Below are 24,702 nucleotides of genomic sequence, written 5' to 3' on the forward strand. Positions count from 1 at the left end.
CCCTTGCCATCCACCGTTGAAAGTGTCTTATGGCTCCTTATTGTTTTATATTGGTTGGTCTCTTTGATTTCCTTTAATGAAAGTAGCCCCTTGGAGTTTAAATTTGTCACCGTGGCCATTGCCTAAAATGATGTTTAGAGCGTGAAGGAGCTGACACAACAGTCAGACAGGCCTCTTTAGGATGCAGTTCCACAACGGTGCAGGGGAGCAGCATCACAGAACACCAACCAGCAAAATGCAGCTGTGTGTTTCCATGCAACAAGCCCAGTTTTGCCCTTCTTGATTTCGGCATATGCAAATTATGCCACTTAGTGGCCACTGTGGGTTCTCACCGGGGATCAGGACGGACGCTTACAAAAAATTAACTTTCTGATTTTAAGTAAAACAATAACAAACAGTCACTCCTTGATGCCTCATTATAAGTGGAGACAGGGTAAATTAGCCACTGCCTGGTTAATCAACAGCTATTGCAGGTATAATGATGCTCTGTCTGGTTGTGCCTGGTTTTAAAGCTTGGTGCAGGATTTAATTTTACACAGTTATCTTTAGTAGAGTCCTGGCTGCAGTTTGTTTTGGACAAAAGGCTGAAAAACCCTGGTTCCTGGGGGGGCGGGGGCAGGCAGGAATATGAGACCCACTATTATTCATCAGCTTGTCTTTATGGGTTTATGGTCCATTGGTGCATAACAGTGAAGAAAATATTTTCAGAAAAATGTTTGCTTTTTGGGGGCTTGTAAAATGCAATGTCTCTTCTTAAAGCAACATATAGGTCTGGGCAGTCATTTCATTTCTTCCATGAGATCAGCCTTTTAATCAAGACTTCCCCTCACGCCCACAGTATTTTGTTCATTCGTTTATGTGATTTGTCATGAATGAGCTTTAATTTTGTTGACAAATTTGGTGTAATTGTTGGATCAAGATTCAGATTGTGCAGAATGCTTTAAATTTTTTGCATAAATTGAGGTTTATAGGCTACACATGAACTTATGAGATGAAACCTCTTATATGCAAAGATGCTTTCTTGGCCAGCATTCTTCTGCTTTCTCTTTGCTGTACTGAAATTGTCTCTTTAACTTCCTGGTCGCTGTGGAAGACAGCATGATTCCATGACGCTAGCCATTTAAAGTGACATAGGGACCAATTCTGCAAACCTGTATGGCTATGACAAAGCAAAGTTCTTAAGCATGTGTCACTTTTAGCACATGCTGAAGTGTTTTGCTGGTCGGAGGCCATGTGAGCAGTCCTTACCCATGTGGCCAGTCAAAGGCACAGCTTGTGTGAGTAAGGATTGCTAATTGGAGTAAGGATTTGCTGGATCAGACTCAGGAAAGGGACATGGTGCTATACGCTGCATGCATCTGAGAGGCTAATGGCGGTGTCTCTTTTCTCCACAGGTTCTTCTTGAAATTTTTTCTCAAATGTAACCAAAATTGCCTAAAAAATGCAGGAAACCCCCGGGACATGCGGAGATTCCAGGTCAGTATGTCATGCTTCCTTCTTTAAAAATAATCTACTGGTGGGGTAGAAATAAATTTGACTCAAACTAAGCTGGTAATTAACTGGAAGATGCTGAAATTTACTATACTGATCTCAGTTTTGGGGATTCCCAGTGACAACAGAAATTAGCAGGAAGTTCTTGGATTTTCTTGCTCTCGGCAAGAGAAGACTTGAAGATGATGCCATCCCCATGGGAAGTAAAACTGTGACGGGAAGAAACAGAAGTGGCCTTGTATTGTTGCTGTGTTGAATCACATGGCTGCTTCTCTCTAGGATATCCTGCTCTGCCTTAAGACCTAACTGTGCCTTCATGTAAAGATTTTAAGTGAGCAAGCAATATTTATTAGTGGGGGAAATCTTGTCACCAAAACAGATGTATGGTTATGCTGAAAATCTAAACAGGTTCCCCTTGGGGAGTCATTTGCTGCAGTTTGAAATATTTTTTTTATTTTTTGAAAGATTGTATTAATTTTATACTGGCCCAGTCCTCACTGAGGCAAAACTCCCACTGTCTGCTCTTCACTAGGGTATTTTTAGCAAATACTTCCCTACCACTGTAAGCTCCTACCCATGGAAACATAGGCTGAGTGCTGTGGGGTGAACAGAGCTCCAGCTAGCCACCAATATTTTTCCATTATGTTGTTTAACCATGCTCAGGACCAGTCTAAAAGATATGTAAGCTCCTTCGTTTTCAGTTTAAACCAATTTTTACCAACAAATTCCCAGGTTTTACAAAAAGTATTATTCATTTTTTTCTGATTTTCACCTTATTTTTGTATCACTCAAATATATAAAAATAGCTTTTGTTTTATTAGGAAAATACATACGTTCCCTGAGATAGCTGTATTCTGATAACACATTGGTCTCTGTGTATATGCAAAGCTGCCTGCTGAAGTAAGGCTGTGTGTTTATTGTGTGTATCTTCTAGACTAATAAACAGGCACGCATGCAAGCTCTGACGTGCATACGCATCTGAATGTACTGATGAATCTCATGCCTGCCACGTACACATCTCAAGCTGCTAGCAGATAACTGTTCAAAGATTTGACACAGTAAAGTGGGAAGAAAACAAAAATCTGTATCAGAATATGTTTCGGAACACAAGGAAGTATTTGAAAGTTTTTAAAAAAACAAAAAACAGGAGAAAAGGATGAAGTTGAGTGTATGCGCCGCAAATGGTGTGATCCAACTATTAAATGCAAATATTTATAGCCTAATAGTTCTAAGTCTACAACAGTAAACTGTTTTATTCAAATGAAAAGTTTTATTTGGGTATTGGTGGCATTGTGTTTGAGTTCTGTTTTAGTTCTGCAGTAAACCACATTGATGAATGGAAATCAAAGCATTAATCTACTGAATACTTTCCCCCCATCTTTCTGTCCACCAATATAAACCCCAATATTTACCCAGAAAAATTATTAATAGTGTTTTGCACTGATTTTCACCGGTTTTTGTTGTTGTGACTTGTGGTAATAAACACTGATAAATTCCTGGAAAAAAATAAATAAAATAAAAACTGAAAATGAAGGGCCATAAAGATATGGAATTAAAAACATCACAGATCATGGGAGCATTGTCTACTCTAGACCTCCCAATGCTGGAGCCAGCGGGGTGTAGGCAGTGGTGGGAAATATGTGCCCAAAGGACCCTCCTGTGTGATCGTTCAGAGGGTGTTTTGCCTACAAGGGGTAGGTAAGGTGGAGAAATGACCCTTCCTCGTCGGGGGCAATGCAGGAGTTTAGTGAAGACAAGCTCCGTGAGGTTTCTTACTCAGGACTGTCCTCAGGGGTTGGGGTTAACCTTCACCCAGAAGCAGTGAGGGGTTTATCCCGCAATCCATGTGGGTCATAGAAGGGTAGCTGAGGCTGGAAGTGGGCCAAGGACCATCTGTTCAGAAGCCCAGCATGTGTGAAGCAGTTTAGGGTGCTCTGAATCCCCTTCCAGCCACCGCAGCACTTAGTCGTATGGGGTACGCGTTGTATGAGTGGTTATGATACTCAATGCCTCTTTCTTTTACTGTACACATGCTAACAGGTTAATCCCTATAGTTCCCCACAAAGTAGGTGAGTATTATTTATTCCTGTGCAGCTGAGATACAGGAAGGGAAGTGACTTGGCCGTGGTCATGCACCCAGTCAGTGTCAGAACTGGGACTGGAATGCCAGGAGTCCCTGATGTCTGGCTGCATGCATCTTCCTCTATAGAGTGCTGCCATTGGGAGCTATTCCCACTTATTAAAATATATATTCTCCTCTAAGAGGAAAAGTATTCTCCAAGGGTGCTCTCGCCAGTAGGGCAATCTAGCATGAACAGCCAGGTCTGGGGCCTGTCAAAGCCCACGGTTCGTGATATGTACGCACTGCCAGTTTCGTACTCCCCCAAGATATGGGCTGATTTTCATATGGTAATGCCTTTGTATGTTCCCTCAGAACAGCAATCAGGAGCCTGTGTAAGTGAGCAGGTAGGGCATAGGAAAGGTGGTTGATCTCTTCACTTGTAAAGACATTCTGTCATGCAAACCCAGCTTCACAGCAGTTGAGCTTTCAGTGTGTAAACAGAGACTGCTTAATTACACAGGTCATGTCAATTAGCGTGACCTTAGCATTTTCAAGAAATTAATCACTTTCAGCAGAGCAAAGCACGGCTCATACATTAATACAGTGAGCTATTAAAGCTTGTAGAAATCCATTAAATGCTGGTGCTTTTTTTTTTCTTTTGAAATAGCTGGGTTTTCTTCTCGAACTTGTTGCTCTCACAACAAACTTCTTAAAATAAAGCAGCTGGTCACTGTAGAGGGTAGAAGAGACAGGATTCATTTTTCACTTCTAGGGGAGAAAAGTATCAAGCAAAACCACAGTGAGGTCTTACAGAGGATCCATCTTTGGTGCACGGGTGTAAAAGTGCTGGGTGAAATCCTGGCCCCCTTGGGCATGTCTACACTGCAGCTGGTAGCCAGAGGCCTTTGCCCTAGCACACAGAAATGTGTGGACAGTGTGGACATTGTGGCTCTGGTGGAGACTCTGGCTAGCCATTGAGCTCAGACCCAGGGGTTAGGTGGGATTAAGAGAATGAGCTGCTGCCCGAGCTGTAATGTCTACACAGCTATTTGTACTGTGCTACCCACTCTGGGAGACTCGCTCCCAGGGGCAGTGTAAACCTCCCTTTGAAGTCAATGGGAGTTTTGCCACTGACGTCCGTGGGGCTCGGATCTCACCCACTAACCTGAAAGGCTTGGGTCAGTGATGAGATCGAAGCAATTCCAAGTCCTATTCATAGCTGGATAGCCGGCGTTTCTGGAAAGGGTCAGATTGTCCCATTTGGCCCTGTCTGCGTGGCTCTCCACCTTTCCACACAGAAGTGAGGGAGTTTTGTTTTCACAACATACCTCCTCCTTCCTTACTTTATTGCCATTTTTTCCCACCCTGCTCCTGGTGTCATCTGGGAACTGGTTCGTCTTTGGGGCTGATCTCCATTATCTGCCTGGAAAAGGCCCCAAGCCAAGGGAGTCATTAGGGATTGCTGGAATGCAGCCATGCTCTTGCCCTGCCTTCTGTTGGGGAACACGGGGTGGTGGTGGCAAAGATACAGGCCCAGGTACACAGGCTAATGCCACCTGAGGATGAACTTTGCAGAGTTTATATCCTCTTTCTCTCCTCCCCTGGTGGGCTTCACTGTGGAAGGGCCACCTGGAGCCTAACTGTCTCATTTAGTCATAAAGTGGCTAACGAGTGAAGGGAAGGGGTCAGAGGGTATGCTGGTTTTGGGGAGCCGTGTGTGAATTTAGGCCCAAGTGTGGAAAGGAATGAGGGGTCCTGTCCTGAAATGTATTTATGTCCAAGTGTGCCCTCCCTGGCAGCCTAAGGAGTCCAGGGGGAGGGAGGGTCCCAGAGCTTGGCCTCCAGCCTGAGCTGGAATGTCTACACTGCAGTTTTATAGCCCTGTGGCCCAAGTCTGCTGACCCAGGCCAGCCACGGCTACACCTTGCGTCTTTTATTCCAGTGTAGATGCACCCTAAGTGCTGCTGCAATACAAATAGTAATTAGATGGCATTATGGGGGCGGGTGAGCAGCTTGCTGTGAATGGTGGGGGGGAGGCAGAGGGGGAGTGATGGGAGCTACTGAGATGCAGCTCGGGGAGGAGCATCCTGGGTGTTCTTACCGCATTTCCTTGGTGGCTGACAGCTGGTGCCATGTACTCCCCGCCACCCTTGGTGGCTGGTGCTGTTTTCTCCCTCTCACTCCCTCGGTGGCTGGCACCTGTGTGCCGACACCCCATGCCCCCCCGCCCCAGGTGCTGGTGCTCTAGCCCTCACCCCAGCCTGGCAACTGGCACACATGCTCCTGCCCCTCCCCAGGGCTGAGTGTCTCCGCAGGACCCAGGGTGGCTGGAAGGTGGGGATTGGTCTGGGCTGAGGAGTCACATAAGCGACCACCTCTCCCAGGCGGCTGGAGGCATTTACTGTGTGACTCCGGCATGTTCCCTGTACGCTGGCCCTGGCCAGCATGGCTGCGTAACAGAAGCTAGGGAGAAGAGAGCTAATCCTACCTGTTCTCTGGTGTCTGGCCTGCTCCCACACCTCCCAACCCCTGCTCTGGGTTCTGCTCTGTCCTGCCCCCACCTGCATGGGGATGGGATATAGCTGGGTCCCCCTCTTGCTTCTGCATCAGCTAGATCTGCTCCCCTCAATATTCCCATTGTGGGGGCAGTAGCCCCCACTACCCCTTGGTCTGCTGCCCCCTGGCGGTTCTCTGCCCTAAAATACCACACAGAACTAAACCACGTGTTCTATACTTGTGTAATTTAACAAACCCCAGACGACCTGGGTATTTTGTTGTTGCTGTGATAATAAAACTGCTGACCCGTGTCAGGTTTCAATATGGAGGAAACCTTTGTGGCTGAGTCAGAGCATAAACCCCTCAAAAGGCATTTATTATGGAAACCCGGAAAGCCACAAACACATCACCGTGCTGGCTGATGGGTTTACCCCACAACCTCCACCTCAGCCTAAGCTTCAAACGTGTCTCAATGGGATGCTGCCAGTCAGGTTTGAATTGTAGCCACTTGTGTCCTGCTGTAAATCTGCATAAGAGACAAAAATGATGCTTCATGAATCCCAGATAATGGAGTTAGGACATGCAAGGTTCTCTCCCCAAAGGGATAAGGAGGAGGGGGGAGTTTGGAAAATAGCAGTGTGAGCTATGACCCCAGTTCAGCAAGGTATTTAAGCATGTGCCTAACTTCAGGCATGTGAGTAATCTCACTGAGTGCATTGCACATACATGCTTAACTTTAGGCACTGTCTTAAGTATCTTGTTGAATCAAGGTATATTTGGGTTACCAGAATGACGGAAACAAACTTCACGAAGCAGTCTCCAACTGGTGATGAAAATAAAGAACTTTCCCATCCCTTTTTGTCATGACATCCATTAGGAAGCAGGGACAGCGAGATATAAAATCAGATTAGTGAATCCCAAAGACACAGGCCTAAAGCAAATGGCAGCAAGAGACATCTCAAACCTGGAAATTAGCGTCGTTGAATTTCTGCAGCCTTTGCCAGGAGGTGCCTGGGGTATAAACCAAAATATCAGGGCACTGCCAGGAAAATGGAGAAAATTGAAAACACCAGGAACATGTTATGTATTAATCAATTAGCAAAGCTTAATGGGTTGTGGTTAAAAATGAGGAGTCATGCGATGCTTAATTTTGATATATTAGGTGATGCACCATAACAAACAAACAGGCCCAGCACTAAACCTGGATAAATAGTTTGATCTCCAGCGTTCTTGTTTCAGAAGGTTTTTTAACTGACCTCCCCAAAACATTCACAACTGAGCTATTTTACGGCAGGCAGAATAATTTGCCGAGTCATTATATAATGTAGCGTAAATGATAGTGGTGGCTGGCTGAATAAAGTTATAACATGATGGGGGGGGGGAGGGGAAGAATTTTTCCCCAATTTCCCCCTGTGTTGATACAGGATTTAGATTAAAAATCTATGACGGGTTGAAGCTAAAGCTCAAAATAATTTTCCATGTTTGCCTGACCCAAATTAAAAATGTGTTTTGTTGACAAAATTTGAAAAGGTTTGAGATTTGGCAGGCTTGGTTGTCCCCATGTTTACATTACTATGTCAGCACCTCATTAATCATTTATTAAACTGTCATGTTTCTTTTCCCTCCTGCTATAGTCTCTGTTCTACGGATGTCTCACTGGGCACTCCACATCTAGTTTGATTTCCCTCCCACACACACAATTTTACGATTTCTCCACCATTAGTTTTAACATGTGCTTTAACTTAAACACATCCCCATAATTTCAAAATCACAATGAGAAAAGTGTTGTATTTTAGATTAAAAATCTAAGTGTACCTTATAAGCCTGTATGTGCACTGAAAAAGTCCAAGTATATCATTGCAGTGCATAACAAATACACAGTCTATTTTTTCCCTCTACAGAGTCATGGCATTAATATTTAGCTAATGCGTGTTTGCTAAGTCCTTTTTACATTCCTAGCAAAACAGAGTGCTTACATTAATAAAATTGTATATTTTAAGAAATAAGCAGAGCATGTGTGCTGCTTTTTACAGGTGCACTATGAATAATCATTTTTTTTTCAGACAGACACCCAGAGTAACCACTTTTTTTCTGCATTTCCTGACACTGGAAACAGATTCTCATGGTGATTCCTTTTATAGTTGCTTCTGCTAACGACTCCAGAGAACCACTCCAATGTGGTCTCTGTGCAGTAAATCAAACTCCCTGGTCAAGAGATAGGTAGGAAGGTACAGTTCAGTAAATCAAAACGTGGCACATCAACAGGTTCCAAAACCTGAGGGAAAAATATTACAAAGGCCTGATGCCGTAAATGACCTTGTTGGATCTACTCTTACGAGTAGAGTTACTCCCATGTTAGGATTTCTTATGTGAGAGAGGTTACTTACATGCGCAAGTCTTTGCAGTTTTGGGCCATAAGCTAGTATTATTTTTAACTTAGGAAGACTTTTAAGTCTGGATCCTGGAAACACTCAGATGCTTAACTTTAAGCATGTGCTTAACCTAATTGACTTCAATGAGACTACATACATGCTTTAGGGGAAGCACATGCATAAGTATTTGCAGGATTGGGGCCAAGTTGTGGGGAAAAATATTTCAACCTTTTGATGTTCTAGGAAATTCAAATTCTTCTGTGGCTATGATCATCATCATCATCATCATTATTATTTATTTTATTTATTAGTATTTTATTGTATTTATTATATTTCTACATCTAAATGTTCCTAGTACTTTACCAACTAACACAGAAGACTGGTCTAGAAGTCAATAGCACTATGACAAGTGACGTCAGCTGAGGATTTGTCCAAAAATCCTTGTCCCAGGGAATTTACAGTGGTTGCAATCTCATTTGTGCCCTCACCAACTATGTGCTAATCACGGTAGGCTCACATTTTAGTGGAAACAGCAAAACCTTGATTCTGCCCCCCAGGAGCGAAAAGGATAAATTCCATTTGAAATCCTTGTGGAATTTTACATTTTGGCAGTGTTTTTCTCCACTAATTTGAATTCAGAAGGATTTACCTACAGTATTTGGTGCGGTCTTTTCCCCCTCCAAATTACTGTTTGTAAGAGCTGTTGAATCCTTTATTCTGTATTTTAATAATATGTATTTAAAAAAAAATCCATGGCAGAATGGCGTTCCGATGGACTATATCAGAAATCCTGAAATGCAAACTGTTCTGTTGTGTCCCCCCTTTAAAGACAAAGGCTTCCTGGCTTGGCTAAGGATGGTTTAGCCACTTGATTCACTTTGTATTTTTAAGTGTTTAAGAGGTGGTGAGAAATAGGTAGAATGGCAAAGTTTTTAGTTTCCCCTCTTTATCCAATTCAACTGATGACACTGAATTGTTGTAAGTGATCCCTTAAGTGTCCCCATTCGACCACTGCTGAGAGGTAGCAGCTTCCTGGGAGCGTTGAAGCAATGTTTGCCAATCCTTGTAAAGCATTTCACCTCTTCAGAAGCTAAAGCCTCTCAAAACCAAGAACAATTAAAGCAAGAGCCTGTCAGAGCGACTGGGGAATTCAGCAAAATAAATCAGAAATCCTCTGCCCTGCCTCTGGAGGCTCGCCTCATTATAAGAGCAGATCTATTAGCCCCCTTGCCATTGTCTTTCATTTCTCAAGTGAGGTGATTCTAATTAAATTAATCTGCATGTCAATCTATCGGTGATCAATCAAGAGGGCTGAGGTCCCCCTATGCGGCAGTGTGCTTGCGGCTGACAGGGACTGATAATGGAGGAAGAAATAAACTGTCGAGCAAAGTTAATTAGTCAACATAATAGGTGGATTAAACGGAGCCGCTGATTGCTGTTTCACATGTCGAAGCATGAGGTGGGAGCTGAAACTGCAATTAACAGACAATTATTATATTTGGTTGTAAGAGGTCGCATGAATAAACATATCTCTGTGGGTTTCAGTTTTTAATCCCTTTCCCTGTTTAATATAAGGAGAAGTGTAGGTCATTTCTTCTTATTGTTTTAGTTAAAGTTCTCTATGGCAATGCATGCTCTTGGAAAACTGGCAGTCTACCCAGGGCCCCGTCTTCAACTGGGATAAAACCCTGAAATGCTGTACTTCATTAGTATAGGACATAGGGGTCAGAGCGGGGAACAGGGTAAGAGAAACAGTGTGGTCCTGGAATTAGGGTGGGGACCTGAGTGACCTGGGTTCTATTCCCAGCAATGCTTCCAACCAGCTGTGTGACCTTGGACAGTCACTTTCCCTCTTTGTGCTTTAGTTTCCCCTCCCACACTTTGTGTCTTATCTATCCAGATTGGAAACTCCTTTGGGCAGGATCCATCTCAGATCGTGTCTGTATAGTGTCTAGGACAGTGGACCCTGATCTTGGTTGGGGCCCCTAGACATGAGGATAACGCAGATGGTAATAAGGGTGAAACGGAGACTGTCCCCAGACTCACTCAAATGCAGCTCAGAGTGGGAGAATTTGGGATAAATCCAGATATCCCCTGGTGACTGTGGCTAAAATATTGGAGGTTGGGGCTGGGTGAGAAACAGAACTCTGCTCTCGTCTCAACTTCACAAAAAGTGGTTTTGTTTTCTTTTATTTTGAATCGATTCTCATTTGCAATGTCAACAGCGCTATCTACTTCAGCAGAGAAACTGAAGGATAATTTAGGGTGAAACACAGCCGCCCTTGTATTTGCAGGGGGGAGGGGCGGGAGAAACCCTTAATAAAGATCTTCTTGTTAAAATGATGGCTAACAGCGTACCTTCTGCCATACAGCTACAAACTCTGCAATTTGACTTAAAGCTGTATCAGAAGGTTTCTATGCCAAAGACTCACTCATCAATAGCGTCTCTTGTTAGATTTGTACAGCATAAGCACCAGTTATTATGCGAAATAGCTATGCAATTTTCTGCAGCTCCCAGCTGTTATTTATTTAACTGAGTTTATTACAATCTGTGCTCTTTTTTTTTTTTAATATATCAAACGTTGATCCGTTTTACTCTTGTGCTCGCAGGTTGTGGTGTCGACAACAGTCAACGTGGACGGCCATGTGTTGGCGGTGTCAGACAATATGTTTGTACACAACAACTCCAAGCATGGGCGGAGGGCTCGAAGGCTCGATCCCTCGGAAGGTACGCCTTCTTATCTGGAACATGGTAGGCATATCATTTTCGTTGGTTGACATTGCTACTTTAAATGTGGATTTATTTGGTTTCTCTCTCATTTTTCAATTCAAATTGTCCTGCAGTCATTGAAACAAACTTCCGGGCCAAATTTTTAAGAGATCAGTCTCCAAAAACTGGGTTTGGATTTTCAAAGCAGCAGAGCACTAGAGGTTTCGGTGGTGGTGGTGGGGAACCTGAGAAAATGCTCATGAAAAATCTGCCCCTTCCTTTACTGAAAAATGTCCATTTTTGGGATCACCATCGCTCAGCACCCAAAATTGGGGTCAGGTTTTCAAAATGGCACAGCTCCCCCTGGCATGTAAAAGATGTGGGTAGATTTTCAAAAGCGCTTGGCACCCACAATTGGGACCAGATTTCTGGTAGCTGCTGGGTGCTGAGCTCTGTCGAAAATCTGGCTACTACGTTGAGTTTTTTAAATGAGAGCTGCTTTGAAAATCTGGACTTAATTAATGTTTTGTTTTTGCTTTGTCCTCTAAATTGGTGACTGCTTCTAAAAATTAAACAAAACAAAACAAAATCATAGGGGAATTCCCCCCAGCCCCTTGGGAGAATTGTCCCTTGTCTTTTGAAGTGGGTTATAATTCTGAACACATTAGGCACTTGCTCCCATTGACAGTCATGGGTGTGGAATGCACCCAGCCCCTTGCATTGGTTTGTGCCATAAGTGTTTGCCATGGATTGCATGGGTAATTGGTTATATTCTGCCAAATAGTTAGAAGAAACCAGATAAAATTTGTCTCAAGGAAAGTGAATGCCACTTGGAAAAATGTAAACTACATACGTCAATACAAATAACAATAATGGGGGAATATGCCATTTTCCACCCCTCAGTGAATTGCTGATGAAAAAGAGTTCTATTCTACTCATTCTTTTGGGCTCCGATCCTGCAAACACTTAGTCATCTGCTTAACTTCCTGCACGTGTGTAGCCATATTGAAGTCACTGGGACTGTTTGCGTGAGTGAAGTTGAAGGTATGGATAAGTGGTTGCAGGATTGAGGTTGTAGTTCGCACTTACTAACCTAAAATTCTTAGCTCAGCAGCATTTCTCATTATATAAACATAACTTACATCTGTATTTATTTAACTCTAACTTTTTATGTAGGTCATGAGCCATTTTCAGCTATGCTTCTTCCTATAGAATTTTTTTCATCCCTGCCAACAACCTAATCTAATAAACAAACCACTGTCATAATGTTTGCTCGATTTTTGTATGGAATGTGCAAACTGTGCTTTTATTAATTAACAAGAGGCAGAGCCTTACAAAGGACACGTCACTCTATTCAACCTTGCAATCTTTTTAACATGAACTCTTGTCTTTCAAAACCTGTTTATTTTTTGGCTTTGTTAGAACTAAGCTAGATACCCTTTTTTTCCTCAGTGAGGACCTTTGAATGCCTACCTGTGATTAAGTTTATACTTTTTTTCTTATAATTATTCTTGTCTTCACACATACTGTAATACTCCCTCCTTTTCTTGTATCTACCACTCACGCTCCCACTGGGTAAGGTGCTCTGGGTGCAAAAAGAAGAAAATGATAAAATTATACCTCTATTTCCAGGTAACCCTCAGGTCCAGTGGTTGCCATTAAATGTCAACATTCGCCAACAGGCACCACATAATCACCACAATTATCTCCTCTTCTAAATCCTGGGGGGAAAAGTGATTATCTAATCCAATCTAATTCTCGGGTACCTCTTGGACAAAATTATTTGGCCACCGCTGGCAAATTCTCATTACTGGTGAGCACTGCACTAAAAGATTCCTTCCTTCCTTCCTTAAGACATGCCAGGCATTTAAACCTTTTTCAGCTAAACTTGTGTCTCCGCCGACCACTGAACTCTACTCATGTTTATGTGCATGTGATGGCAACAAAACTAGCAAGTACTTTTGTTGTATGTTGTCCAAAACATCTGACCGAACTCAAGGGTGGAAAAATGTTAAATGGGGTGCATACCCACCAAAGTTTTGAGCAGCCACCAAACACTTAAACCCCATTCCTGGAACAGTCGATAGCTCTCTCCACTGGAATAGGCTTCCCTCATAGTTCCCTCCCCAAAATGTGTCCCTCTCTTACTCCTACTCCTGGATTCTTGGTCCTAAGGCCTGGGCTGTCTTCCCCAGATTTGTGCATGCAGAGAACCCTTGGCTCTCCCATCTTCTGTGGTGGTGTTGGGCAGGTGGGGGAGAGGATGATCCAGGCCATATCAGGTTGCCGTAGCTGTGCTGCCCGCAGCTACTCTGGCCCAGCGCTCTGACTGATCATGAGGTTTGGATTGCAAGAAGTGTGCTATAATACCCTTCTGACCAAATGTACCCATGCACTTATATAGAAATTTTGAGCCCAGAAGCAAATAATGAATACCTCATGTTGTCTGTAGAGAAGTGGGGGCAGAAGATAGTGATGTGGGGTGCTTGCTGGCTGGTTTGGTTAGGCATTATTTACCTTACAATTTTCTTTACCAACCTGTATTGGCAAATTGTGCTTTTAAACATTGAGTTCCAGTGTGTGTGACAGCTAAAAAAGACTTTGGGTGCTGAAAAGCACAACCGGACAGAAAGTTTTACCTTCTGAGCCACTCAGGAGCCTTGTGTCTCCACACTTGGGTTTTTACCATCTCATTTGCAGGTAGCCTGGATTATTTTTGGGATCTCCAACACAGATCTCTGTTTATATCCTGCTGCTCGGACAGTAAAAGGAAAGCTCCTTTTTAGCGACTCATCTCTCTGTATATAAGTAGAAACCAGGATCATGGTTTCACATCCCCACACTATACTCCTTGATTCTGGAGAGTTAATAAGCTCATCTTTCAAATAAATATATCTCTTTTTCAAAAGGCAGAGGCTAATTATTTCATACCACTCTGTGAGGTATAAATAGGGTAGGCCACAGAGATCTGTGGTTTGCAATAATTATCACATTTTCACTCACAAATAGTTGGACCCTTGCTTGTTTGATATTTATGGTAAACCATGGGGCTAGTGTGGTTGACCTTTCTAAATTATACAAATACAGTAGGATGTATAGAGAAGAGCTAATATAGATCAAAATTAGCGTATACTATATATTGGTTTATACTTCATCTTAAGGTGTAATTTTAAAAGGAAAACCTTTCCAAAACAACTTAAAGGACTAAACCCAAACAGGCGGGGAAAAGGAAGGGTATGCAAGAGGAAGCATTCAAGCAGGCCTGGAGGGACTCTTACAGGTTTCTTAGCATGAAGTCCACACTCTAGATCTCTGCAGAGCTTTTGGCACAAACTCTTTTACCTTGCTTCAAAGTAATTTTTCAAATCTCTGGGTGTATTTACTTGAATTTAAAGCCAATTGCAGCATCAGTTTCTCTCTTATTTTTCCTCTCTGGCAGAATGCGGTGCCCTCAAAAAATGATTGTGCCGGAGACCCTGTCAGTTTGCATGCTCTAACACTTTATTATCTAATGATCTAATATGCAACAAGGCAAAGAGGGGGTGCTCGTCACTCTGACAGGATGCCTAAGAGAAGTGACTAAATTACTTTATGTACCATTAGCGCTAGCAGCTACGGTGAACTCACTGCGAGCGTTTATGCAAATACTCCTGAATACATTCAAGTGGCCTTGTCAGCCAGACGACTGACAAGCAGTTTAAATGCTCTTTTTTTTTTTTTAAAGGGCCAATTTTATTTCTTCTCCCTTCCCATTCCACCCTCCTCCTCTTCTCCACGGTGAGATCATTGAGGAATTAGGCTCATTGGTGACTGACTTGGTTCTATGTCAGTCTCACCAGCAGCAGCAAAAGAAGAAATGAATCATCTATGTGCTTCAGACAAGCTACAGGACTTGATTTTGGAACTGTAGATAGAAGCAAAGACAGCTGTGATTTCTAATGCAATGCCCTGCCACTGCTGTTACATTTCTGATTCTTTTTATAGGCTGTTTATGAATCCAGAGACTGTCCTATCCTGCAAAATATAGTGACTGGTCAGATGCTGCACCTATGCAGAGTCTAGTAACTTTAGCGGGACCTTGTGTTGATTATATTTGTTGCAGGTTTGGAACATTAGTACACAACCTCCTCTCTAAAGAGACTGAGACAAATTCTGCTCTGCCTTTCTTGAGATACCACCTCTGTTAAATAACCATTTTTTTGTTGGTGGCTTAAGGCAGGCTTCCGTGAAATAACGTTCAAGTGCCTTGTTCTTACAAAGCAGTATTTCCAGTTAAAAATCTGTCAGCTGCTCAGCAATACATACCTGCTGACTTTATTCCTGGAGACTTTATACCAGCATATCTCCCACTGAAAGCTGTAGGAGACCTGAGTGTGAAAGGTTTGCTGGAGGTTTTTAATTGGTGTCTTGTTTTCTGTTTTACATTCACAATATGGTGCCATCCACCCTCCTTTATAAATCATTCTGATAGGACAATCTGTAAGATGAAGCCTCGGTTCTGAATGCTTTTAAACCTTGTTGTAACTGCTCAGATTATAATAACACTATACAGACAGAGATGGGCCATTTCACTTCTAGAATTTTGCTAGATGTCACTGTCATATCAATTCATTCCTCCTAAAAGATATTCAGAAATCTGACTTACTGACCTAATTCTTGTGCTGCAGATGATTTGGCCACAGCACTTAGCTCTTCTTTTAACTGGTGTGAACTTGAATGACATGAAGAAACTTCCTGTATCAACTCCATTTTAACCCTTTCACCCCTGCATTCTTTAGTACTGCATGCAAAACACACTGCTTGTGTGTGTCTTAGTAGTTAAGCTGTTAATATAAAATGGACGTACTAAATGGAATAAATGCCACGAGGAAAACATTAATGAGCTGAGAAATGGGGTCATGCTTTAAAAAATGACGTTTATCCTTCCCCTCAACTGGTTTTAGTTCAAAAATTGCTAGTCAAATATGGGGACTAATGCAATTTGTAAAGTGGTCCCAGGTTAAATAGGCAAATGTTGGTGTTTGTCTGACTGCTCCTTGTGGGGAGGGGCAGCACCTGCTACAGCTGAGATGATTTTATTTATTATTTATTTACCAGGAAGTGAAAAATAGAATCACATGTACAGACACTTTTATTAAGCATATCAAGAGTTATATGGCATTAAAATACTCAGAGAGATGCCAACATTTGAATACAGCTTAATGGGACTTTGCAGAAGGACCTTAAAGCCATGGGGAGTTGAAACAGAGACATGTTTTATTTGTCCCCACACATACACCCAGGCATACTTTGGACTTAGTTTATTATATAGGAGGACAATATTGAAATATTAAAAATATTAGGATGGTACCTCTTTGATAGAGTATATAGGATTGTTGGACATCCCCAAGTTTACACAAGGCAGAAAAATTTGACTATAACAACATTGCACAACTTGGATATTAATAATAATAAGTGAACCTTAATATGCTGAAGGGTTGCAGAACTTCAAGCTGGAAATAATTTTCTTTCTGGTGTTTGACTTTTGCCAAGTCCCCTTTCTCGTATCGGTTCCCTCATAAATGTGGTGACTCAGAAATTCAGGCAGATTTTTACATAATGGTTTGTTATGTCTGTTTGTAGCTTGATATAACTGGGTGCATGATATTAACCTCTTCTCTGCCCTTTGAATATATAGAAGCCACATCATCTCAGATGTCAGGGAGTGCACCACAGCTGGATTTAATCCATTAGGTATAGCCAGGTGGAGTTGCAGCCTTCTGTTCATTTGAATGGACAAAGCAGGCCATGAAGAGTCTGGTTTTTATTTTTAGAAAACATGTAGTTCTCCCCCTAAAAACAAATAGCATTCATTCCCAGAGATCCCTGTGCAATGCCATTGGGATTTCTACAGTAAGGTCAATTAACCCCTGGAACAATTTACCTAAGGATGTCATTGAATCTTCTTCCCTTGCACTCAGGTCAAGACTGGATGTCTTTCTTAAAAATAACCTGTGTCTGAGCTATATCCTACGGGCTTGATGCAGAAATTATTGGGTGAGGTTCTTTGGCCAGTATTACGCAGGATGTCTGACTAGATTATAATAATAATAATAATAATAGTCCCTTCTGGCCTTAAGATATACGATCGATCAAAGTAGTAGCAGCAGTAGAACCTGAGATTTAGGCAACTCCAGGTTCTAGATTGCTAAATTCTGTCAACCAAATTATGTCCCACTGAGCTGCACTGATGAATTTCTGCTAATGCAGAGCCTCCACAAGAGCAAAGGAGCTCTCCTCAGGACAGGAGCTCTGCTTTGTAGTGCTTTCAGAGCTCCACAGGAACTAGGGGAGAGAGCAAAGGAGCTGGCTTCCTCAAGGCCAGGCATCTCAAACAGGAGTTTATAAAACTCTCTGTGTATCTGGGTTATTATATCGCTGTCCGTTGCCAGTCTTGGAGAAACTGGCAACTTAGGAGCTGTATCTTGAACTTTTATGAAGGTTTTGGGAATTCTCCAAGACCTTTATGGAATCAGAGCACGATTACAGAAAACCCTTAGCTGCTGTGTTTGCTTCATAGTTACCAGTACATTACTGCATTCAGCAGCACTCAAGCAGGCAATGAATATTCATAGGTAATGAACATTCGTTACATGTCAATTTGCTTTGCTGGCTGCCATGTCACCAGTACAATGGCGTCATGGGGGGATAAGAATGACACTAGGATTAGAGAAATGTTGGAGGGATGCTTCCCTGAATGGTGGTGAAGTTTGCCAGACATTCCCTTCCTAACATGTCCCAAAATGTGCACACCAGTCAATTGCAAAGCCATACATTATTATAACATAATTAATATTTATTTCCAAAGATTTACCAAGCAAACGAATGCCTTCATTCGATATCTCTCAATTTGAAAAACACCCTGGCTGCTGTTGCTCTGGTAGAAAGAGGATTCTTTTCCCAATCACCTGGGGGAAGTAGGATTTGGCTGTGTGTACTGTGATTGGAAATAAAGGCCAAGAACTTTTAAAGTGACTGCAGATTTTGGATGCCCTTCTGGAGGCAACTCAGAGGAGCCTGATTATCAAAGAATGGGTGCTCAGCACTTTGGGAATATCAGACCACTTCAAGGTATCTCAGGCGGGACACCTCAAAACTGATGCACCTCAAATCTTACTTTTGAAAATCTTAGCCAAAGGATCCCATTCCAGTTAATGGCAAAACTCTCATTGATTTCAGTGATGGAAAAATCGGGCTTAAAAGCTTAGTATTGACGAAATTTTATTTCCAATTTGTTGGGTTTTTTTAAAAAACCCTATTTATTATTTTAAAACGCCGCCAATAAAGAAATCCTACATTTTCCCTGCAAAGCTTCAAGATGATTTCAACTAAAACAGTTTCCTGGAGCCATGTGAGCATATAGATCAACATCAGGATTTCTCCCCTAATATCTGTTGTTGGGACTGCAGAATGCTTCTGCTGTCAAATGGATATTTGACAGTGCTCCTCCAAAACCAGTGAACTGAGTCAGCAGCATGAGCCAGGAAACTGATGCAGCAAATAGCACCCAATGGGTTGGTATGAGCCACTCAAATCCAAATTGCAATCTCAGTGCTTATGAAGCACATGATTAATACTATAAATGAGCACAGGCTTTGTCTGTGGGCCTAATCTGGAGTGCATTGAAGTCAATGAAAAGACTCCAACTGATTGCAATTGGCTGTGGATTGGGCATATATATGCGTTACATTTATGTATGTAGTGTGCCATGTAACTAGATGCATGGGCTATACAATAATATTTACACTACTGTGCTTATGCACTGCAGTTGTAGCGGTGTCAGTCCCAGGATATTAGAGAGACAAGGTGGGTGAAGTAACATCTTTTATTGAACCAGTTTCTGCTGGTGAGGGAGACACGCTTTCGAGCCACACAGTGCTCTTCTTGTATCTGACGCATCTCATCTCGCTGCTATGCTTCAGTGTTGCATCGTTAGCCATCGTAATATCATACTTAAAGTTTCCAAAAGTGGTGGAGAAATGTGCTGTACATTTTGCTCATGAATGTTGATCTGATAACTTCAGGCCTCTGAGACGGCGATTCTCCAGGAAAGTTCAGGTGAAATTCCCTGTCCACAGTTTTAAACATAAGACAGTGTAGCAGCAGCAGTAGGAATACAATAATAAAATGTCCTTGAAATTTCCATGCGAGGAGAAGTAGACGTGGTAGAGTCGCAATCTTTGAGATATTCCTTCAGGCAAGGTAGGCAAGGAGACAGGCGGAGAGAAAGGCGGGCCTGATTCTGAGCTCACCCCTGTTTTGTTCCAGTTGTAACACCTTTATTTTCAGTAGCATTTCCTATGGTTTCTGTAGTTTCCAGTAGCAATTCCTGTACTGAAAATGTGCTTAAATGCTTTGCTGAATAAGGGTGGGCTGCTAAATCAGGACCCGTGAGGTGGTTTCATTTGATAATTTAAAACATTTTCTTTTTCAATTTTTCAAGACAGGATTTTGAAGGCACCAATGGTAGGAAGGCGCCTTGTTGACTTTCAGTGGGAATTGTATTGGGCGCCTCGCTTCCCTTTGTGCCTTTGAAAATCTTCCACAGAATCAGGTTTTCCTAGGATGCTGTGCAGGAGAGTATAACAGGTAGTAACCACATACGGCTGATTCCTGTCATCAGTATTGCCGCTGACGTCCGTGGGCCTCGTTGTCTGGGCAGGATCTGGCCCATTCAGACCATTCTCAGCATTACGTCTTTGTTGGCTTCTAGCTGGTGGGTCTGTATTGATGTAGTTTATCATTAAAGGACAGCCAGTGGTTTACCACCAGTAACTGCTTGGGTGCATTTGGGCTGGGATTTCCAAACATGCTCCATCCTGGCCTCACCCTGCTCCCACTGAGATCCAGGAAACGACTCCCACTGAGTGTTTTTGGCAGTGCCAGACACATTTTTCCCGGAGTAGAACCTGACACTTTTCTCTTTTCTAATCCACCTCTTCTGCATTTCTGATTCATTCCAGGCATTCACAGTCCCCTCTTTGTGCACAAAAAATCTTCAGCATGAAAGCAACTGTGATGTCACACACACACTGGCTTATGACCTCGCTGAGTGAAATGGGTGTGGTGAGGAGCCTGGTTACAAAAGGGAAAAGGGACATTTTTCAAAAAGCATCTAAATGGCTTAGCAGCCGAAAATCATTTTCAAAAGCGAGTTAGGGATTTAGGCTTACATTAGGGAGGCAGTTTCCCTTAGGGGCTAGATCGCTGGACTGGGACACGGGAGGCCAAGAGTCTGTTCCTGGCTCTGCCAGTGGCCTGCTGGGTGACCTTGGTCAAGTCACTTTCTCTGCCTGTGCCTCATTTTCCTCATCTGTAAAATGGGGTGATGATGTAACTCCTTTGTAAAGTGTTTTGAGATCTGCTGATGTAAAGCACTAGAGAAGAGGACGGCGGTGTTAGTATTTATTCTTATTTTCAAAAGTGACTAGTGATGCTCAGTTTGAGATACATAAAAGGGGCTGACTTTCAGAGAGTGGATGTTCAGCACTTTCTGAAAACAAGGCTCCCATAAAGGATGTCAAGTTGGGTACCCCAAATTCTCTAGTCTTTGGGCCAGATTTTCAAATTTATTTAGGTGGCTAAAGATGCAGATAGGCACCTACTGGGATTTTCAAAAGCGCTTAGCAGATTAGGAACCTAATTCCCATTAGATCCATTTCCATTTCCCTGTTAATCAGCAATGCATGTGAAAGGGAATTCAGACACTATATTCAGTGGTTTAACTGGTGTTTTGATAAATAACCGTGATTATGGTATTTTGGTAGCTGTTTAAGAGGCTCTGTACATATTCAACATGAGATCAAAGCAAGTTTCCTTTCCTGGTGTCGAGGGCGGGGCTATACACTTCACTGAGGTATTCCCTGAAAATGCAAACTTGCCTACAGAATTATGGATTTGGGGTTATCTGCTCCTTGCTGGAAGGGAAGGTTAGAGCTCAGAGTTAGTTTCAGGCATAACCATGAAGCGGCCCCTATTTCAATGCTGCGAATCTCATTGGGTGGATTGGGATTTAAAGTCACAGGGCCATGGAGCAGTGTGTCCAGGTTAAAACAGGCTGTTCACCATTCTCTGGCTCTTTGATGATAAGCAGAGGGTGAAAAAATGCTGAACAAATTCAGATTTCAGAGTAGCAGCCGTGTTAGTCTGTATTCGCAAAAAGAACAGGAGGACTTGTGGCACCTTAGAGACTAACCAGTTGATTTGAGCATAAGCTTTCGTGAGCTACAGCTCACTTCATCGGATGCATTTCCTTATATTAAAAGTGAGCTCTGTTCTTCTCCTGTGTGTCTGGTAAAGCGCCTAGCACAACGTGGCCCTGGCCCTTGATTGGTGCCCCTGGTGCTACTACAGTTTAAATAAATGAATAAAGTCGTATTATTTTATTATTATTTTATCAGCTGCATTGAAAGAGCAACTTCTCTAAGCATTTCTAGGCCTGGGTCCAAAGCATTCACTCTTCAGATTTTCAGCATGCTGGTTTTATGTGCTGTCAGTGCTGGACAGATACGACCAAGTACAAATATGTTTTTATGCTTGTGTTTTTGCAAGTAAAACCTAAATTATGGGAAAGAGGTACTTGACCCTTCCATTTGCTCTAGTACAAAGAACAGAGGCAGGAACATTCTGAAAGACAAGGGTCTCTCAGTCTTTAGGATGTAACGAGGTCTTCTTCCTTAAATGCAGTCCAGGTTATGGTGCCTGCATTACCGTCCCACTGCCATCACAAACATGGGCTAAGCGCTTTTTTCTTTCCTGCACCAAACCCTAATTATTATTAATAATAATTAATAATAATATCAATGGAATCATTGTTTATTTTTCTTTTCCACCTTCCTCCCCGTTATTCATTAGCCTGTAGTGTTTTTCTGGCTAGGAAAGCAGTTGAGTTAAACCATCTGACTACTTGGGCTGCTTTTCTTATAAAACAGCCAGTTTCTCTACCTATTCCCTTGGCCCAGAGCCTGGACACCTGAGGCCATCCTTCGGACCCAGATCTCTCAGTTGGCAACTCAGTGTAATCTGTCACTGAGCCTGGCTGAGCTGAATTTTTGCACGTGTTGAACATGCATCCTTGCTGCATCTGGCAGGTTGCAACAATGAATGCAAAAGCCTGTGTCTTTAATAGGTAGCTGATCAAAGCAAAAAGCAACATGAATGGAAATAAAGGTATTTTTTACAGGCCTTTTTTTCTTCGCCTGTGACTAGACTGAGACAGTAATAACAGGTATCTACACTGTTTTCTTTTCTTTTTTTTTTTTTAATCTTGAATATTTAACCATGATATCTTCAAAGTGAAAATATATCATACATTCCAATACTCTGATAGATTTCAAAGATGAAGAGCCATGCTACTTAATGTTTAGTCATGCCTTCATTTATAAATTTATGGCAGTATTATGGTTTAATGAATTGAACAAGTCCCAGAACAACAACAAAAATCCTTTTTAGTTTGAATTTTGATACTGCTTACTTCGTTCTTTAGAAGAAGAATAAAACCAAGATGTTTCTTTAGTGGTAAATCGTAAAGCTAACTTCATCCCACATTACTAATTGTGTGTGTGTGTGTTTAAGTGGCTGCTTTTAGTCAGGCTACTAGTCATACGCTAAAAATTCGTATTCTGATAGGCACAGGCAAACCTCTGAGAACAGATGGAGCAGAGTGCAGCACAAAGGCTTAATCCTATCACGATGATTCCTGTACGGCCATCTGGATAAACCGGCGCACAAATTCAGCGCCTGTTAAAAATATGACTTAGGCCAAGATTAACGTCACAGATTTTCCACTAGACTTGTTCATATTTGACTTTATAATTCTCCAGAAAATTGCATTAGAGTACATCGTCTGATTTGTAAGAGAAATCAGAACAGGGATAAGAACTCTTAGGGTACTTGAATTTTCCTTAGCATAACTGGATTTCAGTTCCCTCCCCCTCTCTCCCCCAACTGCTTTGTGTTTCTACATGGATTGTTCTGTTTTTGAACGATGATTTCCTCAGCCTCTTTTGTGGACTGTTCTTAACCAGAAGAATTGAGCTAAAAGTTAATTTTGGTCAGGAAACCTATTTTTCCGGGAAGAAAGGAATGATTCATTTGTTGTACAATCAGAGGCAAATAAACGTCTTATTGTTACAATAAATATCGCAATCAGCTGTATGAATAATTCATTTCAGATTGGTTTAAATAGATTTGTTTTTTCTTTCTTTTTGCAAAAGGGTAAGTGACAGAAAAACTAATCTGATGTTAATGTTTGATTTAGGTTGGTTAGAATTAGAATGGCATACATTTCTATATTTTGTTTGGCTGCAAGGGCATTACTGGAATATTTGCGTCACCAGCTATGCTTCCTGAATTTGAAGAGTTAAGACTGCATTTGCATGTAGATTAGCTTTTAGATATTGCTAAATAATATTATTGAACAATTCTTTCCACTGTGGCTAAAAAACTACACACTTGTGTCCCTCAAAATGTCAAGACTTTACACTGTTGAGCAATTGAAGTAGATCTTCTATCACTGAACTTTCTCATTCTTTCAGAACCCAGGAAACATTTGCTTTCCTAGAGCCAGATTTTATATTTTCTCTAACATTCTACTGAAATCTGAGTTTGTATTCTCTTCCGAACTGGAAGAATTAAGAACATCTCTCCCCAGAAATTGGGGAAGACAGAAATGTGATTTTTCTTCTGCAATTATATTAGCAAATGATTGATTTATAAAAGCTCAATCCCTTGTTCTAGGTCCTGATTCAGCAAATCACTTAAATACATGCTTAAATTTAAGCACATGGATTGTCTGATGAATCAGGGCCTTAATTAGCACCATTCAAGGGGCACTCGTTTAAATTCACTTGGGGTCTGGGGTGAGCAAGATATGCAGCTAGATTGCAATACTTCTAGGGTTGAAATAGACCGCACTTTTCGAACCTTCATTTTCAGCGTAGGTCTTGTCTCCACACAAGAATTGCCCTGATTTAACTAATTTAAAAAATCAATGTAAATTAATGCAAGCTTTTATGTGGACACACTTACTCGTTTAAAATTGGTTATATTGGTGTAGCATGTGCCTGCAACTTTACCAATGGAGCTAAACAGATATAAGCGAACTGAAATCATTGTGAAAGTCCACACAGGGTTTTGCACTGGTTTAATGAAATTGGTTTAAAAGAACACACATCATTGCATCTTTGTGCGTGCATTGGGCCTTAGATAGTATTTGCATTTTCCTGTTCTTCAATTTCTTGTTCTTAAGGGACAAACTGTGTCTTTGCTTATTTTAGGAACTCCCCAGTGGGATGGGGTCGGGGGGGGGGAATGCACTGTTGTGCAAGTGAATGGAGATGCTGCAAGGCATTCAGCCTGCCCAGGGCAGTGCATGCAAATGGCCTCTGGGAATGCATGCTGTTGGGTGTTCATTGCATCAGCTTGTGAACCCTAGAGAGCTTGCAACCAGTCATGGAGTGGGGGCTATTCCAACAGCCTGGTAGGCCATGCAGTGGTGGTACTGGCTGATGCTTCTGGGTGCACTAGTCTCT

General features: G+C 42.1%; 1 protein-coding gene across 4 annotated transcripts in view; it reads left to right on the plus strand.

The window, feature by feature from the left end:
• Positions 1-24,702, plus strand: part of EBF1 (EBF transcription factor 1) — a 326,168-nt gene that overhangs the window by 200,654 nt on the left and 100,812 nt on the right. For 3 of the 4 annotated variants that reach the window (XM_077823771.1, XM_077823772.1, XM_077823774.1), the window contains exons 7-8: positions 1,395-1,476; positions 11,032-11,173. In XM_077823771.1, coding sequence (XP_077679897.1) covers positions 1,395-1,476; positions 11,032-11,173 — 224 coding nt within the window. The remainder of the gene's footprint in view (positions 1-1,394; positions 1,477-11,031; positions 11,174-24,702) is intronic. The other variant, XM_077823773.1, reaches the window with a different exon arrangement.

The sequence above is a fragment of the Eretmochelys imbricata genome, chromosome 8 (genome assembly GCF_965152235.1).
Source record: "Eretmochelys imbricata isolate rEreImb1 chromosome 8, rEreImb1.hap1, whole genome shotgun sequence".
NCBI classification, from domain to species: Eukaryota; Metazoa; Chordata; order Testudines; family Cheloniidae; genus Eretmochelys; species Eretmochelys imbricata.